The sequence below is a fragment of the Doryrhamphus excisus genome, chromosome 8, assembly GCF_030265055.1.
Source record: "Doryrhamphus excisus isolate RoL2022-K1 chromosome 8, RoL_Dexc_1.0, whole genome shotgun sequence".
Classification (NCBI taxonomy): domain Eukaryota; kingdom Metazoa; phylum Chordata; class Actinopteri; order Syngnathiformes; family Syngnathidae; genus Doryrhamphus; species Doryrhamphus excisus.
Genome location: NC_080473.1, coordinates 117,374 through 136,849, shown reverse-complemented (window position 1 = coordinate 136,849; position 19,476 = coordinate 117,374). Strand labels below are relative to the sequence as shown.

General features: G+C 44.4%; 1 protein-coding gene across 2 annotated transcripts in view; it reads left to right on the top strand.

The window, feature by feature from the left end:
* gab2 (GRB2-associated binding protein 2) overlaps positions 1–19,476 on the top strand; it is a 30,959-nt gene that overhangs the window by 3,597 nt on the left and 7,886 nt on the right. For both annotated transcript variants that reach the window (XM_058080207.1, XM_058080206.1), the window contains exons 2-3: positions 8,463–8,766; positions 18,450–18,687. In XM_058080207.1, coding sequence (XP_057936190.1) covers positions 8,463–8,766; positions 18,450–18,687 — 542 coding nt within the window. The remainder of the gene's footprint in view (positions 1–8,462; positions 8,767–18,449; positions 18,688–19,476) is intronic.

Sequence of the window (19,476 nt, the reverse complement as noted above, 5' to 3'; positions counted from 1 at the left end):
AAATTTTAGTTGCATAAAGTTGAAATATGAAAGAAAAAAATGTATTTACTAAAAGTCGTAAAAAAGTGGGTTTACTCTGGGCATTGCTTTCAGAGCTCCTTTGTTCCACAGAACAACGGCATGAACAGCGTGAGACTTTTTGTTTGTCCTACAATCTCTTTGTTTGGGTGGATGGAGGCGGGGCTGCTAGCATAGACTACAGAGCAGTGTAAGCTAGCAGAAATTAACATCTCCTTGTCTCACTCTCATGGACCCAATGTCGTGTATTTTGTGACCCGACTACCCCGTGACCCACCCACCCCCACCCCACCACATTGTTTACTGTATAGAAGGCACGGGGCAGTAAACGGCGCATGTACCGTGTGAAAGATAGTCCAAAGTAAAGAAAGTTTCCTCACATCGGGCATCATCATAGAACTGGTTCTCTCTCCCCAAACATCTTGTTTTGTTATTTAACAACACAAACCTTACCTCCTCCCTGGCAGAGGTAAATATTGACTTAGTGGAGGATTGGCCAGGAATATTCGGAATCTCCCAAATCCACCTCAACACAACTCCTCTGATGTCATACCTAGGGGACATTTCATGTTAAAGCAAAAATCCTCCACAATCCTTATGTGAGACATGAACACACACATCTTTCTATTTAAGATATAAAAAGAGGCAGCTACATAATGGGACACACCTATTCCACCTAGGAAGCCTACTGATAAAAAACTCCAACAAGGCTTCATTTACGTCATATAAACCACATTGTTATTATTATTGTTATGAACAATGTTAGTGTCACGACACCTGGCCACACCATAGCTGCTAGCTACTAGCCGGCTAGCAACTAGCTTCAGCACACACTGGCTCCCAATGCCTCAGGCCAATAACCAAATTGGAGCTTTTTGTTTTGGAGGCTAGGTGTAGCCTTCCTTCCAATGTTGCTATGTGAAATCAATGCGCCCGGGAAGTATAAAAGTATAAAATAGTCCAAGTATGACATGTTATCGTCAATGTATCCGTTACTAGTACATGCTCACAGCATGGATAGAACACCACAAAATCCTGTTGGAGGTCTTTTAATAGCGGCCAAATGAATAAGGTGCCTCTTTCTTTAGAAGGCACATGAAAGAGAAAGACCTATGTGTTCATGTCTCACATAAGAGCTATGGGCAAAGTTCACTTTTATGGAATGGAAGATCGTTTCTGATAGCTGTATGTAATGTATTTATCACAAGATTTTACTTTCATAGAAAATAGAAAAGCAAACGTGATGGATGCTTTGAGATGCAGGGAAAGCATCATTCAACATCTCCGGTGTTTTGGGGCCTTCTGAGGTTTGGTCGGTAGCCGAGAATCGGGAGGTGCCATAACAAGTCAGGCATGCAAATAATATGCAAAGCGAGTCAGACGGCAGACGCGGCCGTTGAGGCCCGGGAGGCATGTTGATGCTGGAGCGGCGCTCCGCCACCGATATTTCCAAACAGTTGACGAATGTGATTAGCAAGCAGCGCTGACGCATGCGTCTACACACAATGACTCAGGGAAGTGCTGCTACACGCTGACAACACCTTGTTGGCATAGCTGAATGTGTCATGTGCAGGGTTTCCCATGTGGCGCTGGGGTGGGGCTGGGGTGGGGCTGGGGTGCCGTCATGGTCTAATTTGCATAATTGCCATGGGCATGGGCGGGATAAAACATAACACCACCAACTCAAAACAGGTTCACAACACGCAGAATAAATTGATATAAATAACACTAAATATGAAAGTATGAATACAAAAGGTCAAGTCATGCCAATCAAATTCATCCCTTCCAGATACATCTGTATCTTACTTTTACATGCAGGACATGCAGGTCCTTGATTGAAGATGTGATGCTTGGCAAGATTAGGACACCATGTGGCAGCGATATCAGCACGACCATTGTTTCTTCCCTTCAATAATAGTGTTTTAATTGTAAATTTAATTGTTAAATTGTGTTTCTCTGCCTTCCTTTTCATCACGGCTGCAAAATATGCCAAAACGCAGCCAAGGAAAGTTGTAAGTCACTCCTCGCAAAACTCCAAGGCGGTGTCTGTTTTCAGGTCTTCGGTGAAGGTAAAAATAACCTTAAATGTTCAAATATCATTTATATGCCTTTGAGTTTTTATGCATGGAGAACTATCATTGGAAAACCATAAAAACATTTTTTGTGGCATAACATTAGCGAGCAAAGAACTACAGAGGCAACAGCTGATGACATCATAGACTGTTACTTCCTGTTTACATGTATTAACTAGCTAATGGGTCAAATAAGTATGTAAGTAGTCAAGTAAGTACTGTATGTAAATATGTAAGTAGTTAAATAAGTATGAAGTAGGAACATAAGTATGTAGGTAGGTAAGTAAGAATGTAAGTAGTCAAAATAAATATGTAAGTACTCTATGTAAGTAGGTAGGTATATAAGTAAGGTGGTAAGTATGTCGGTTGGTAAGTCAGTCAGTAAGTATGTATGCCAGTAGGTATGTAAGTATGTAGGTCAGTCAGCAAGTGTGGAAGTAAGGCGGTAAGTCAGTCAGTAATGTACGTATTAAGGTCGGTAAGAGATATGTAGGTAGGTAATTAAGTATGTAGGTAATTAAGTATGTAGGTTGGTAAGTATGTAATGTATATAAGTAGGTATGTAGGGAGGCAAGTGAGTATGGAGGTAAGTATGTAGGTAGGTAGGTAAATAAGTATACGTAAGTAAGTATCTAGGGAATTAAGTGCAGTAAGTAGGCATGTAGGTAGGTAAGTAAGTATGTATGTAGGTAGATAAGTAGGTAGGTAAGTAAGTAGGTATGTAGATAGGTTAGTATGTAGGTCAGTAAGTGTGCTGATGAGGTGTGGAGTGTGAAGATGTGTGTATCACATGAATGATACGTGTAAACACTCCTGTTCCTGTTCCCACGTCAGGATCCAGACGCTGTAGGCAAAAAAAAAAAAAAGACACCCCCCCTCCCCCAAGTGACATCATAAACATGTCTGTTCACATCAAGCGTGGTGGCATGCATTCCACGCCGATGCTATCAGGAAGTCTTCTGTGCTTGTGGAAGGAAGGACGATGGCGGCCAGATCATGTCATGCTGCCAGCCGCCAGCCGCCAGCTCCCAGCGTGTTTTGCACGGGGAGGGGTTGGGAAGTCCTTGCCCTGGGAGGTCAGGCCGGTGAGGCTCCCTGCTTCCTGCTTTGACAGGCACTGACGGTTTTTTCTGCTTGTTCCGCTTGCATTCTTCCATGTGATGATGACAATTCAGTATGCTCCGTGCAAGCATGGCCATGACATATTTTAGTCACCTTGTGCCTTTGCTGTGTTCTCAAACAACCTTTCTATGCAAAATAGGTGTGTCCTATGATATGCATTCATCAGCTGCCTCTTTTTACCTGTTTTTTTATCTTCACAACACACAGAAAAGGGTGTTGTGAAAATGTGTTTGATGGGCAAAAGTGCACTTTTACTTGATATTATGGGATGTGTGGGTATGAGGTGATAGTACCCCATCATAGTTTCTAATTGTACAGTATTTCCAACAGTGAATGTAGTGAATGTAGAATGTAGAGAAGCTCGCTGCTTGTGTTGGAAAGCACTGACTGACGGCCGCATGCATTATCCATCCTCACTGGGGTATGCGGCTATGCTGGAGCCTATCACAGCTGACTTGGTGCTAGAGGCGAGGCGGGGCTGCATGTGTCATGTTGACTAAATGTTAAAGATTGTCTAATGACTGTTTCTTCTTGCATTCTGTTGCTTTTAAAGTAAGAAAGTGTCCATCACTCAAATATCATCTCTATCTCGTTAAGAAAGTCATCTCACAAAGATCCTCAGGACTAGCAGTACTAATACAGCTTTGCCGAAGCACCCCACATCTAAGTGAAATAAAAACAGTGTGTATGTGTGTGTGCGTGTGCATGCGTGTGTGCACGTGTGAGCATGCTCAGTTGTGTTCCACCGCTCCGGGGTCAAACGAGACTCTCTTAGCCCGCGGATGCCAACGCTAGCCTGATCCGCAGAGGTAACTCTCGCTGGGATAGACCGGCTGGAAATAGAACACACACTGGAGCTACCTGCTAATGCTAATGCTAATGCTGCACCACTGTTTGTCCAGGTGTGTGTGTGTTTGTGTGTGTGTGTATTAGCCCCAGGTAACAACCATCCCCACCCTCCCCCTCATTGGTAGTGGGTGTTCATGTGTGTTTAGTTTGGATGTTTGCTTATGCACATTTGAAAACACTATGTGGGTGACTCCTACACACACACACACACACACACACACACACACACACACACACACACACACACACACACACACACACACACTGCTTCTACAAGAGACACACCTTACATAACTGTTAAGGACACAAGCAAGCTGCAATGAGGCCATCATTGTGTACTTAAACTGTATTGTTATTATATATACTGTGTATATACTCTCTCTTATCACGATAGTTGTATATGCATATATAGCGTATTTTCCAGACTATAAGTTGCACTTTTTTCATAGGTTGGCTGCTACTGCAACTTATACTCCAGAGCGACTTATAAATGAAAAAACTGTTACTATGTTACATAAACACTGGACACCTTTTCTGTTCATGTTTATTTTTTGTGTAGCTGAATAATATACATAAATATATGTGTTAGCATATCTTACACCTATTCAGCCTGTTCTCTATTCTTTTATTGTTAGATCTTGCATTCCAAGAGGACGGAATGTCTGTTTTGGTCAAGTAGTTTGGAAAATAAATTACCCGCAAAAAATGCGACTTATACACCAGTGCGACTTATGTATGTTTTTTTTCCTACCTAATTATGCATTTTTGGCCTTGTGCGACTAATACTCCGGAGCGACTTATAGTCCAGAAAATATGCATGTGTAAAATAATCTGGTGATGTGTGATACTGATTTTCTATTTGATGCGATACTCAGTAAAATTCAGGCAGACACCTAATTTGAAACGTAGTGTATTTATAATCCCTCATTCATGTTCCATGCCGCTGATCCTCACTGACTTCGGGCGAGAGGCGGGGTACACCCTGAACTGGTGGCCAGCCAATGGCAAGACACGTACATGTGTACAATCACATTCACATTCATAGAAAACCCACACATTCACAGGGGAGAACATGCAAACTCCACACAGAGAATCGAAGTGTAAAAATGGGATCTTGAAAGTATGGATATTTCCATATGCACCTAATATGTACCTAAGAAGAAAGTGAGGGGGAGAATGTGTGATAGTAACTTGGCTTGAAAAAGAAAAGTAGGCATCCTGTATGTAGTTGACAAGGGACGACGATCAATGCCAGCCATCAATCCATCGATGAATGCCAGCGTGTGTGATTGCCCCCCCTACAATCTCACTTTGTTTACACATTTCACCTGGCTCTCCCACTCTGGTTGTCGCGTGCTACCAACATGCCTTCATGCTTCATCTCTGCTCTTTGGACTCCAAGGGCTCTAAACGGCTTGTCCCCCGAAATAAACGAAAAACGAAAACAGCTCCACTCATCGCTCAGCTCCGTGGCTGTGCTGGATGCGCGCCAGACCGCACCACCCTCCCCGTTCACTTAGTAACCATCTAATCACAAATGAGCTAACACGCAGTACGGACTTTGTGGAAAGTAGGAAGTGACCCATTAGACAACTAATAATTAACAACAACTAAAAACAACGATTAATATAGATAATGACAAGACAATGAAATTCATTCATTTGATTGATTAAGATTACGCTGGGCTGCCTCCTCTCCTCCCTCTTTGCCACTTGTGCTGGTGGGAAGGATGGAGGCGTGGGTGCGCTGAACCAGTCTGCGCAGCTCACGGAATTCGCAAAGTGCGCTGGCCATACCCCGTTGGTGGGGCGTAGGCGCGACGCAGAGCCCAGAGTCTAAATCCGATGTAAAAGTGAAGAGGAAAAGTAATCTACCTAACAAACATACAATAATACACCACATATCATATGAAAACTCCTACAACTATTAACCACTATGACTCCTCCTATTACTATTACTACTAACCAGTATCAACTAAAGATGGCCGATAATATTGGACCACTGATAATATCTAATTAATATGTAATTGATAATTATTAATATATAATAGGAATATTAATAGGAGGAGTCATACTGTAGTAGTTTGTGGTTAGTAGGAGTAGTACTCAGTTGTAGTAGAAGACAGTGGTTAGTAGTAGTAGTAGTAGTGTTGAATAGGTATAGCAATACCAAGCAGTCAAACTTTCATTCCAGATAAAAGCCATCATGTCAGACGTCCATGATAAGTGGAAGTAACATAAAGTAGTAGGGGCAGTAGTTGTAGTATTACAGTTAGTGTGAGGACTAAAGAAGAAAAAAAGGCAGGCATGTTTCTGAGGAAGTTGTGTTGCTTTGGATGAGAACGAGTGTTTTCCTAGAAATCTCCCACAGTCGCTTTCTTATCTTTCTTGACTCGTCTGCTTCCAAGCAAGCAGCGCAGCACGCCTCCTCACGCCTCCTCACGCCACAGTATTAAGGTTACCGCCTCCAGCGTTTATCAGCACGGCCGGCCGCTAGGAAGTAGACTTCTACTCAGAGATAGTTCACGCAGCACTCACAACATGACAACGTGACACGTACCATCAAAGAGCTGCTTAATAAGACCCCCATCTTCTCTTTTCTGCTAGTCTAACCCTACCGTAAATGCTCCACTTCATGTGGGCCTTCATTTAGCCGAAAGCAGGAAGTAGCGAGCAAGTGCTGCTTTTTTCCTAAATGTGAAATGTTCACTCTAATCTAAAGCTGCTGGATGCTAAACACATATATTATACTTCACAGTAGAGATGCACCATATCTTTTTGTACAACCAATACACATAGTGATTACTTTCTACTTCTCAAGTAACAGATCTAGGGGTAGGATTTAATAAGCATTAGTCATTCATTCATTCATTCATTTTCTACCGCTTTTTCCTCACGAGGGTCGCGGGGGTTGCTGGAGCCTATCCCAGCTGTCTTCGGGCGAGAGGCGGGGTACACCCTGGACTGGTGGCCAGCCAATCACAGGGCACATACGTATAGACAAACAACCATTCACACTCACATTCATACCTATGGACAATTTGGAGTGGCCAATTAACCTAGCATGTTTTTGGAATGTGGGAGGAAACCGGAGTACCCGGAGAAAACCCACACATGCACGGGGAGAACATGCAAACTCCACACAGAGATGGCCCAGGGTGGAATCAAACCCTGTTCCTCCTAGCTGTGACGTAGGAGGTAGCTACGTGGTAGCTACGCGCTAACCACGCGACCGCCGTGCCGCCAATAAGCATTACTATGATGTCATAATTTCCTAATTTAAATTCATGTGCACCCTAATTAATACAATGCAGTTCATATTGAAATATAAAACTATGCAATACAGTGGTACCTCGGTTAACAGCCACCCCGGTTAGTGTGTGTTTTGGTTAACATCCAAACTTTTTGCTGAAACTTTTTCTTGGCTTGCGTTCACCCACTTGTTCAGCACCCGAAACCATTCATATCCTGTTGTAGGTCGTACTTGTGGCGCCTTTTATACCAGCATTTCCCAGAGAATCACCTCCAGCAGGACACTTGTCAGTTGCTTCTGTATTGTGTCAGTTGTCTGGCTACGGGGGGCTAAGGAGGGTTGGGGGCGTGGTCACATTGTTGATGGAGGGCCGGGGAGTGGGCGTTGGGGGTTGGGGACTGCTGGATCCTGTGTGTCAGCGAGCCTGCATGTGCGAGACACGGCCCGGTGGAAGTGCATCGCTGGCAGACCTCCAAAACACCCCCCCCTCCCCACACACCCCTCCCAACCTCTCCCTTCATGGGCTTCCTCTTGAGTCCCTGAGCACAGCGCTAGCCGCTAACGCTATGTCGCATCCGTTCCAGGGTCAAAGCAGAAGGCCATCTTTTATTGTTTTTACAAAAAATGTGAGAACGTAGGATTTCCCTTGCGGCATGCTGCGTTGCTTACCCCCGCCTGTCGAGTCTGATGTGTCATGACGCCAAAAAGCCAAAGAAAAAGCTAAGCATACAGCCTTTGAAGCTTGTAAGAGGAGTATAGTTTCCACAAAGCACCTCATTCAGCTATGCTATGCTGTGATGTGTAGTGGAGACATGCTGCTGCGGTTCCTGTGGGTCCCAAACTGTCACTCAGCCTGGTTTTTGCACTGTGGAAGATAGCAGCACAGGAAATACGTTGGTTCTGGGTGTCAACACCTGCTGCGCACACACACGCATGCACGCACACGCACACGCACACTGCCGTGTTGTTTTAAGGAAGCAGTTTAGTGCCTCTAAAGTGTCCAAAGACGCCACAAACAAAGTCCAGCTGCTGAGTGTCAACTTCCTGTGAGGCTGACCTGAATGTGTGACATGCAGGACTACGCTAGTAGGAGTAGTACTACGTTGTTGTGGTAGTACTGCATCACAGGGCTCTTATCTCCCGTTCCAGGCGTGGAAGAAGCGCTGGTTCATCCTGCGCAGCGGTCGCATGAGCGGCGACCCAGATGTACTGGAGTACTACAAGAACGACCACGCAAAGAAGCCCATCCGGGTCATTGACCTGCACTGCTGCGAGCAGGTGGACGCCGGCCTGACCTTCAAGAGGAAGGAGTTCCAGGACAGCTTCGTCTTCGACATCAAGACCTCGGACCGGACCTTCTACCTGGTGGCGGAGACGGAGGAGGACATGAACAAGTGGGTGCGCTCCATCTGTCAGCTGTGCGGATTCAACCAATCCGACGACAACCACCACGGTAAGGAGGCCGCCCTCCTCTTCACCTTTGACGCCTGCTGTGTTTTAACCACATACAAATGTCACTTCTTCATCTCCACCATCTTACAGCAAACTCATTCATCTCAGTCCTAATAATCATCAGAAATACACCTACATATTTTGGCTGCTTGTTATTGTTGTATTGCTTTATTGTTTATTTTATTTGAGATTTTCTGAGAACATGGTTATCTACTAAATATTACTATCTAATAATAGTAGTCATTATAACACCTGTGTACTAATGCCCCCTGGACTAGCTGACTGATGTCAACATAAGTGGTTACTGACAATAGCAGTGATAAAAGTAATACTTTTAGTAATACTAGTAGTAATAGTAAAAGAAGGAAGGAGGAGAGGCCACACTGAGGAAAGGAGAAGGAGTGGTGACATTGTTTCAGTCTTTGTGGTGAAAAGTTGCTGTGCAGCTTGCTAGCGAGCATGCTAGCATTACAAATCAAATGAATTACTATTATTATTATTATTAGTTGTAGTAGTAGTAGTAGTAGCTTTTGGTCTTTGTGGTGAAAAGACAGTTACTGTGCAGCTTGCTAGCGAGCATGCTAGCATTATAAATCAAATGAATTACTATTATTATTATTATTAGTTGTAGTAGTAGTAGTAGCTTTTGGTCTTTGTGGTGAAAAGGCAGTTGCTGTGCAGCTTGCTAGCGAGCATGCTAGCATTATAAATCAAATGAATTACTATTATTATTATTATTATTATTAGTTGTAGTAGTAGTAGTAGTAGCTTTTGGTCTTAGTGGTGAAAAGGCAGTTGCTGTGCTGCTTGCTAGCGAGCATGCTAGCATTATAAATCAAATGTATTACTATTAGTAGTAGTAGTAGCTTTTGGTCTTAGTGGTGAAAAGGCAGTTGCTGTACAGCTAACTAGCATGTATACTAACATTGCCATCTGGTCGCTTGTTGACATGGTTTGCCCCGCGTGGCTGATCATGCAGGGTAAAAAAAGAAACGTGTACAGGTGTGTAAATAAAAGCAGCAGCCGTTTATAGCGTGAAGGTGTTGACGTGACGAGGGGAATCCCCGTGCTTGTTAGCATGAAGCGCTAACTAAATACTGGTCGTGTCTTCCTCTTAAATATTTACTTTTTCTTCTTTTTCTTAAAACAACTAAAAAGCAGCTGTTAGTTTGCTGTAAGACATAACAATCTTACCAAGACAATGTGCGTGCTTCTCTATGCAATGCTAAAGAATGAGAGGGGGATGTTTTGTATGGGATATTTGAAATTTTCCATTTTTTTCCCTCTAAAATTGTGTACAATGTTTACACCAGCAAGGACACCAACTATGTATGTAGTGTGGGTATGGTATGGTATAGTACTGTATGGCATAGTATGGTACTGTATGGTATGGTATGGTATGGTACGTTATGGTATGGTACAGTTTTAAAAGATGCAAAGATTTGCCTTTGAGGGATTCATGAATGAATCACAAAATGACAATGAAGTGGATGGGTAATTTTAATTTTAATTTTTTTTTTGGAGCAGCTAGCATACATGCAGAGTTCATTTGATTGTAATGCAGTAGAAATGTAATTAGTAGATTGCAATATATTGTCATATTTTATCAAGCGGCCGCATTTGAACAGCAAAACTTTTTTGTATTGACAAAGGAATGAAGATAGAGGGATAGTCATATACGAGTATATGGCAGACGCAGCAGCTCCATTATCTACCGAAACAACACTGCTGTGTAAAGGAGTTGCACATGACTTACAGGCACATAGTGTCCAAACAAAAAGCATCTCGTATATTCGCCATAAAATATGTCAGTATAAGTCACACCTGACTCTTAGTGGCGGGACCGGCCCAAGTATGAGAAGAGTGTGGCTCATTGTTCCTGTGAATACAGAGTGCCCGAAGAACACGTGTGTAAAAGAGAAACATAAAGCTTGGAGAAGTGAGCCCCTCCCCACCAGCAGGTGGCAGCAGGTGCGGTCGCACCAGGATGGACTGAAAATGCCACAAAGCTATTATTGATACAGTACGTGGAAAAAGTGATGAATGCTTCCTGCTTGCAAACGTCTTTGCTGCATAACCAGGAAGTGCTTCATGTCCTCAATGTGGCAGGAATGATTTGCTTTTTTTTCCTGTCCAATTGGGCGAGTCGTATTGTCACTTGGTAAAAAAAAAAAGCGCTAATGAGACACGTAGCATAGTTTTATGTTTATGCACGGCTGATAATGGCTTCAAAACATCAGTCTTATGAAAAGCCTTCATCCATAAGGACAACAAACAAAGACTGGGCTTCTTTTGCAACTGCCATTGTCATTAGGCAGACATGGGGGGATTTGTCAGTGGGGGAAAACAACAACAAAAATGACTTAGTTAGTTCCTGTTCTTCCATAAATGCAACAGACCCGTCACGCTACATTATTTTCCACGGCATGCATTAGTACAACAGCACATGACGAACACTCATTCTTACGTAATCAACTTTTCTTCCTCTAAGTCTCACTTCCTGACATACACACTCTTCTAGTTCTAATTTATTACAAAATGCATTCATTTGTTAGAATGTGTCTTTATTTCTTATTCCATAGAAGATGTCTTTATTTCTTATTTCTTAGAACATGTATGCAGGTGGATTTCTATCACTCACTGCAAACCTGAACTGAAAATGAATTTTCAAAGTTTCTTCCATTTCTCAAGGAAGTCATTGACAAAATGCAGAGATCCTTTGGGATTTTTTCTTTTTCAGTTCATTCACAGGGTATGCTGAAGAGGGCAGTAATGAGTACACGCTTGGTTGGTATAAGTGTATATACTTATATTAAGTATAAGTGAGGAAGGCTCTGACGAAAAAGAGATTGAGGTTGACATTCTTGTTGCCTAAATGAAGTATTTCAAGCATAAAAATGGCTAAATGAAGTCAAGTACAAATATAAGGCATTCATAAGATGCATTCAAAGACGTTGTGGTGATTGTAGCAGTGTCACTTCCTGTTTGCGCCACCCAAACACGTGCATGGGTCTATATTATTTTCTTTTATTACAGTATGTCTACTATGTTGGGTAATAGGAGTGTAAAGTTGAGTATAGGGGTGTTATTTCATGGCTACATTGCTCTAATCATGTTAACGAGCATGTTTAGAATGTCGTAAGCAGATTTTCTATGTCTAATATGTCTTATGTTTAGTATATAGGTTAATGGAAGTGTAAATGTGACGTTCATGTCTAGAGGGCTTTAATCATGTTAAGTGTATTTAGAAGGTGGTAAACTGATTTTCTATGTCTAATATGTCTTATTTTCTCTTATTATGTTGGGCAACATGAGTGTAAAAATGACTGTAGGGGTGTTATTTCATGTCTCGAGGGCTCTAATCATGTTAAAAGCCATATTTAGTAGGCTAAATGTATAAATAATAATAGGAGTGCTTTTTTTCAGTGATGGGTTGTAGGAGCTATTGTTAAGTTTGGCTTTATGGCTATGACGTCATAATTCCCGCATATGGAACTGATGTTGTTGTTGTGGACATGCATTGCCCAACCCATTGTTGCCATCGATTAGTTGAAGTAAAGATACAGTGGCAGCGGCAGGTCAGATATCTGCTGCCATGCCAACGTCCCAAGAGAAATGGACATTTCCTGCTTTTGCCCCCCCCAACCCCCACACCAACTGAAGTATGACAGTAAACGCTGGAGGCCCCGGCGCCCATCCCCTAACTCGCCTACATTACTCAGTAAAGGACGCCTTGTCCTCGTCATGTGCGCTGCTGTGATCACACAGTCATGTCGGGTGGGTGGGTGGGGGGTGGGGGGGGCTTTCCAAGCCGCGGGGAAAGCCAACCCCCGCCACCAGCGAGTGCTAGCTAATGAATGGAGCGTCATCTCCTCAATCACAACCTTTGTTCTCCCTTGTCCCTCACTCGGTGGCGCTCATGCCCCCAGCGTCATCATCACCATCATGCCATCTTCTCTCTCCTGCTGCAAAGCCCTAAATGTCAGCCCAAACACGAGCTCATTTGGAATGATGTTTGCTTCCTTTAGCAAGAATGGGTCCAGCATACTTCCCACAGCTTCTCTGGAAATTCAAGGATGCTAGTGTGCTCCTTTTAAGATGAAGATCTTCCAGATGTCACGTGAGGATCTTTGTGAGGTCAGAGATTTTGGACTTGTGAGAAACCAGAGCTCCTTCCGCCACATCAAACTCATCCAAACCGAAGTCATCATCTTGATGAGTCAAAAAAAGCCCGCTAAGTACTTTCAGGCTGAGGTGGTCATGTGACCACATGCGTCTGATCAATGCACCTTCGTCTGTTCTGTCTTTGCTCCACGTTTCTTTTGTCTATGTACATAATAGCTGACATATATACTGATACTGATATATGATTCTGATACCGATCACATGGATGGAGTGATGAGTGTTGTTCCTTGGGGCCACCATCAGACAATTCGAAAGTCATGTTGATAAAACAAAAAAAACAGTTTAGAGGACACGACAGCATCAATATCACGACCAAAATGTTACTACGTACCCGATGGACCCGATGATATCCACTGGAAAGAGACGCCGGTACAGGCTAAGACCATAAGACTGACAAAATAGCTTACTCCGTTCATGCCGTTGTTCTATGGAACACAGGTGCTGAGGTGCTGAAAGCCATGCCTAGAGTGGACCCTCTTCCTGCCAGACACGCACGCACATGGCGACATATTGATCATCTACTTCATTTCCATTTTCATTCATTTTATTGTACCGATAATTATCATGTGGAAAAGCACCAACCACAATCACGCTGCCAGGATTTCACAGCAAGAAGAGTAAACACACAAGGAAAGGACGTATAACTTACACCAAATGTTTACCAAGCAGTCCAGCAAAGCATGCTGGGAAGCAGGAAGTTTCTTTTTCCTTTTATGAGAGTGACACATGACATTGACGCAAGCCTCGCCCCCAATGACCACATGCAAATGGGAGGATGCTGTGTTGCTATAAGTCCTGCTCTGGCAGATTGCCTGCAGGTGTGTGTGTGTGCATGGCCTTTGTGCACGACCCCCCCCCCCACCACCACTACCACCACTCGGCCAATGACGTTAATTTACGTGGCTTTTTACAAGCAGTCTCTTATGGAAGCATGAAGGAAATAGCTTGCATAAGGAAGCTGCTTCGCGTATAAACGGAAGTTAGTTGCTGCAGTGTGACTGCAGTCTGTGTGATACTCCCAGCCGCTTTCCCTCCTTCTATTTTTATACCTCATTAGAAGAAATAATCTCATCTCAGATGAGATTATTTCATGTCTTCCTCCTCCAGTTCCGGCCTCGACCGGGAGGAAATGAGCATCAAAGCGACAAAGACGCTCGCTGTCCCCGGCCAAACGGCTGGCTTCTAATTTTGGGACCCTGAGATCCAGCAGCCGTGCTCTATTAGATGACATCCGAGGAGCAGATGAGACAGAAGGTGATGGATTACACGGCCTAACTGGCAACGCGGCGCATACACTTTGCCGCATCTTTTTGAGAATCTTCTTGAATATATTCACTTTGGCCACAACATTAGGTACACCGATACTCATTCATTCATTCATTCATTTTCTACCGCTTTTTCTGGAGCCTATCCCAGCTGTCTTCAGCCAATCCCAGGGCACATATAGACAAACAACCATTCACACTCACATTCATACCTATGGACATGTTTTTGGAATGTCGGAGGAAACCGGAGTACCCGGTGCATGGGAGAACATGAAAACTCCACACAGAGATGCCCGAGGGTGGAATTGAACCCTGGTCTCCTAGCTGTGAGGTCTGCACGCTAACCACTCGACCGCCGTGCCGACCGACACTCATGACATCCAATAATGGAGATGCATGCAGGACCACTGCTTTTCAAGTTGACATTGTTGAACAATATATTTGATATGGTTTGCACTGCATCATCGCAAATAACCATATAGAGTACACTAATCCCTCTTTATTGCCTGACGGGTCTTTATTTAGTAGGGCTGTCACATCTCACCACTAAAAGGTGACAAGGTTTCTTGTCTGGTGGCTGCTAAATCAATGAATGAATCACACAATCATCGATCATGAAGAGGGTCATCAATATATTATAATGCCATGTGCGTTCCTGTGTTCCTGTGTCAGGCAGGAAGAGGTTTCACGCGGTGCATTCTTTCAGCACCTTGGCACTTTTTTAAATGTAGAAGGAAGTGTTCTTAATGCACCGCTGAAGATAAGAAGGAAGAAATGAGGATGTGTTGATGGGTCCTAATGAAATATCATGACATGACTACTATCAGGAGTAGCAGAGTATGGGGTGGGGCACCTGTCGTGGCCCAGCACTGTATTCAGGCACAAGCTCCGAGCAGCCGCTGGGACGCCACTGAGGTTTCTGGCAAATTTCCCAGGGGAGCAGCGCTAGCGGTTCTGGCTTGAATAACGACCTGTGCGGATCAATGCTGTGGAACCCCAGTGGCACCAGTGTCCTTGCTATATTCTTTGGTTTAATTTGCATCACGTGGTGGACGTTTGCTCACGTTTCGGGGGTTGGGAGTGTCACGCTTGTAGAGGGCGCCCATCTGCCATGTGCTGATTCGGGGGATTTGGTAAGCGCTCAGCATTAGTAAATGTATTTGTTTTCTTTCCCCCTCCGCGGCGCCCACTGGAGAATGCTTCCCATAACTAGAACCGATACTGATGGAGCGTTTGGTACAACATTCTTCTGTTTGTTTCCACCTCAGCTCAGGGGAAGTTAGGACAGGCCATTAACGTCACAGGCAGGAGAAAAAAGGAGTGCTTAATTTGCTCACCTGCGCAGTACGGGTGCCGCAGTACATTCATTCATTTTCTATCACTTATCCTCACAAGGGTCATGGGGTGCTGGAGCCTATCCCAGCTGTCTTCGGGCAAGTGGTGCACCCTGGACTGGTCAGCAGCCAATCACAGGGCACATATAGACAAACAACCATTCACACTCACATTCATACCTATGGACAATTTGGAGTCGCCAATTAACCTAGCATGTTTTTGGAATGTGGGAGGAAGCCGGAGTCCCCGGAGAAACGGGAGAACATGCAAACTCCACACAGAGATGGCCGAGGGTGGAATCGAACTCGGGTCTCCTAGGTTTTTTATGTTATTTATTTATTTCACTTTTATTTTACCAGGTGAGGTCAGTTGTCAACATTCATCATTCACGCATATACCCCCTAGTCAAAACATAACAATGCTGTATATGATGCACTGTTACCCAGACTCTCACCATCATCTTGTTTGGTGTTCATGGCATAGTCGTGCTACTTTCACGGTTCAACACTTTGCACAGTATATGCACGGGCATCTCTGTGCTCCCTCTGCTGCTGCTTGTTGTGCTGCTGATGAAAGTGCATCCCAGCAGCGACATCCATCATCAGCGCCATTAGCGTCAGGCGTGAAACATGTCGGCCATCTTAGCGACCCGGCCGTCTTTCATCTAGCCATACCTCTCCTTCGCCACTCTGGGAAAATCAGCTGAGATTGCATTTCACTTTCTCCTACTCTCTGCCTCTGTGTGTGTGTGGGGGGGGGGCAGTGTGTCTCTATGACCAATCAATATATCCAACCATGCCAGTAGGTCTGGAATGAAAGCTTTTTGCAGGGGGAGGGGGATGAGAGCAGGGAGCAGAGAGAGTGGAATCACTCAGAACAATGGCATCATTTGGGGGAGGGGGGTGCCGCGGCCCTGAATGTGTGGATGTCTGGATGTCCACTCGTCTGGACATCCCACCCTCACCCCCTCAGGCATGCATCCCCCCTCCACACACACACTCACACACACGTTAGTGTGATGAGCCGACACCATGACATCATCTGAGTGTTCTGAAAGAGCAGCTTGACCTCTGAGTGGCTTTGTGAAGGGAGGATGAAAAACAAGCAGAGTGATACCTCCCTTGTTTGTTTCATTAGAGCAGCTGTGCTTTGACTATGTTGTCCTGCATGAAGCAGATATTTGGTCAAATGTCATGTTTTTGTGTTTTTCAACGCATCGTATTTGACACCTTGCCTCAATGAGCCGCCATGGGCATCAAGTCAGCACCTCAAATAAATGCCTTACCCCAAGCAAACACCTGAGCTGTGATCTCTTTGCATTGGAGTAAATCATAGCTACTCCATGTGGGAAGAAGAGAGACAGATATCTTATTTCCTCAACAAAAAAAAAAAATAATAATAATAATAATAATGGCCAGCTGTGTCATCCATCCATCTTCTTCCGCTTATCTGAGGTCGGGTTCCAGGGTCAGCAACCGAAGCAGGGAGGCCCAGACCGTCCTCTGCTCAGCTACTTCATTCAGCTCTTCCCAATGGATCCTGAGGTCCTGCACCTCCCCACCATTTCACCTGCCCCCCAGCCTGCTACATTGTTTTATTACACCACGTCATGCAGTTGTTGCTGAAAAGAACATTCCTTCTCTCTCCAATGAAAGCTACATAAAAAAAAACGGTCATACACGGAACCGCCCGAGTTAGCTAGTCTGGTACCCAAACTCCTCGACTACTTGCACGGTGGAATGCCTTCTACAAGTCCACAAATCACATGTAGACTGGTTGGTCATAGTCCCATGCACCTCAAGGACCCTGTCGGGAGCTTTGACTTGGTCCACAGTTCCACGACCAGGACCAAAACCACACTTCTCCCGCTGAATCAAACATTCATCTCTCCACTGGATGCTCTTCTCCAGAAGATCCCACCATGGACTTAACAACCCACAGGCACTGCCCGCAATCTTTACACCGTGCTGCAGCACATAAACGCCACACCTCAAACTGGACAATGCAGTACAGTACAGTACAGTAGAGTACAGTAGAGTAAAATAGAGTAGATTGAGTAGCAGAGGCTGGTTAGCATCAGGGAAGAAAATAAGTTGTTTTTTTGTTCCCCTGGGCTCGAGTTGCATTCAGCAGGACGGGTCGATGGATCGTCCTGCCGCCTACCTTCACCCCCTCCCCCTCGTGCTGCCCTTGGCTTTGTGCCAGCATGATGTGATGGAGATACCATCACACAGCAGCATCAGAAGGCAGTGCTACCAGCTAGCTAGCGTATTCATGATGAAAGCAGCCCCCGCCCCTAAAAAGCAAAGCATGGGAGGAGGCATGCGGCGTTGTGTGGTCCCTCGGGGCGCATCCCTCTTATGTATTGATTATCCAGCACACTGATGCACGCCAAGGTCACACAAGCATCCAACCAGATTGCAGTAGAACACAATAAATCCAGTATGCTCATATATTTCCTGTGATTGACAGGTCACAAACCCCGCCTTTCTCTCTATTTATTATTTTTTTTTTTTACCAAAACTGTGACTTTGCAGGGTGATAAATGCTGAATCATGAATGTGGAAGCTTCCACTCTTTAGCTCAAAGAATCCTTCAGGCTGACCTTGCTCAGGTCGGTCGTATCACAACATGATTGTTGCTGGTTCAATCCTCGTTCAACATAATTATTGTCCAGTTTTACATTCCAACATCAAACCTCTACCCTAACCCTAAGCATCAAAATATTCCCCTCATTCAGGTGGCTAGATAGCAGCACTTTTCCAAACATTCCCACATACTATATACATACTGTATCAAGTTGCAACTTGATACTTTATTGTGTTGTTATTGTGAAAGGAAGTCATGTGACTAAGTGACACTTACTAACCCATAGGTGTGGTCTCTCTCCCGCCTGCAGATGGCCGACTCCAACATTTGCCACGTTCTGTGGGAACAGAAGTGGGCGGCTCCGTGGCCCCGCTGAGCGGCGGCGAGCGTCATCGCAAGTCATCGGCCCCCGTCCACTCCAGCCAGCCCGTCCTGTTCACCTTTGATGTGCCGGTTCGCCACTCGCATCACAGCGCCCTGTGCAACAGCGCCCCCCAGGACTACCTTCTCCTCCACCAGTGCATGAGCAGGAAGACGGAGAGCGCACGGTAAAGGTCACCACCCTTGCATGTGTCCTGTGCTGCTTCCTGTTGGGGAGGAGCGGGTGGGGTCAATGCTCAGGCTGGTAGCACTTCCTGGCTGCTGAAACCCCCCCAATAATCCCAGTGGTGATGTTTATCATAACAGCACCACCAAGATTAGTCAATTTCTGCAAAGTAGGATTCTAATTTAAAAATGTAATATTTTAGTAGCTTGAGTCTCAGCACACCTGAAGATACACAGGTACGTAGGAAGCAGACGTAGCCAACCAAGTGTTCAAAAAGTGTTCAAAAAGAGGTTCCCGCACACTGTGTCGCTCTCATTCATTAGTTTATTTAGATAACGTTTCAGTCCATTTGACCTTCATTAGACATATTATCCCATCCCCGCCCTACACACATATATGTATGTCCCCGATGGGTGCAGGCGACCAATCCGGGGACTTAGGGGGCGACCTGTTTTGATGAGTATCACCTGTCGAAGAGCTATAACATTCATTTAACAGGTGTACAGATTTTAACATATGAAAAAACATTTTTTTATACATAATTCAATTCAAACACAGCACATAAACACATGTACAAATACGGACAACCATGCCAATGATTTAAAACAATTTTTTTTACATAAAAAATCAGTAAATACTCAACATCTTTTATAGAAAGAGGAGAGGGGGAGAGGAAAGAAAACCTTCTAAATACACTATTAAACATGGTTAGAGCCCTGCAGACATGAAATAACACCCCTATAGTCGTCTTTACACTCCCATGAGCCAATATAGTAGACATAATAAGAGA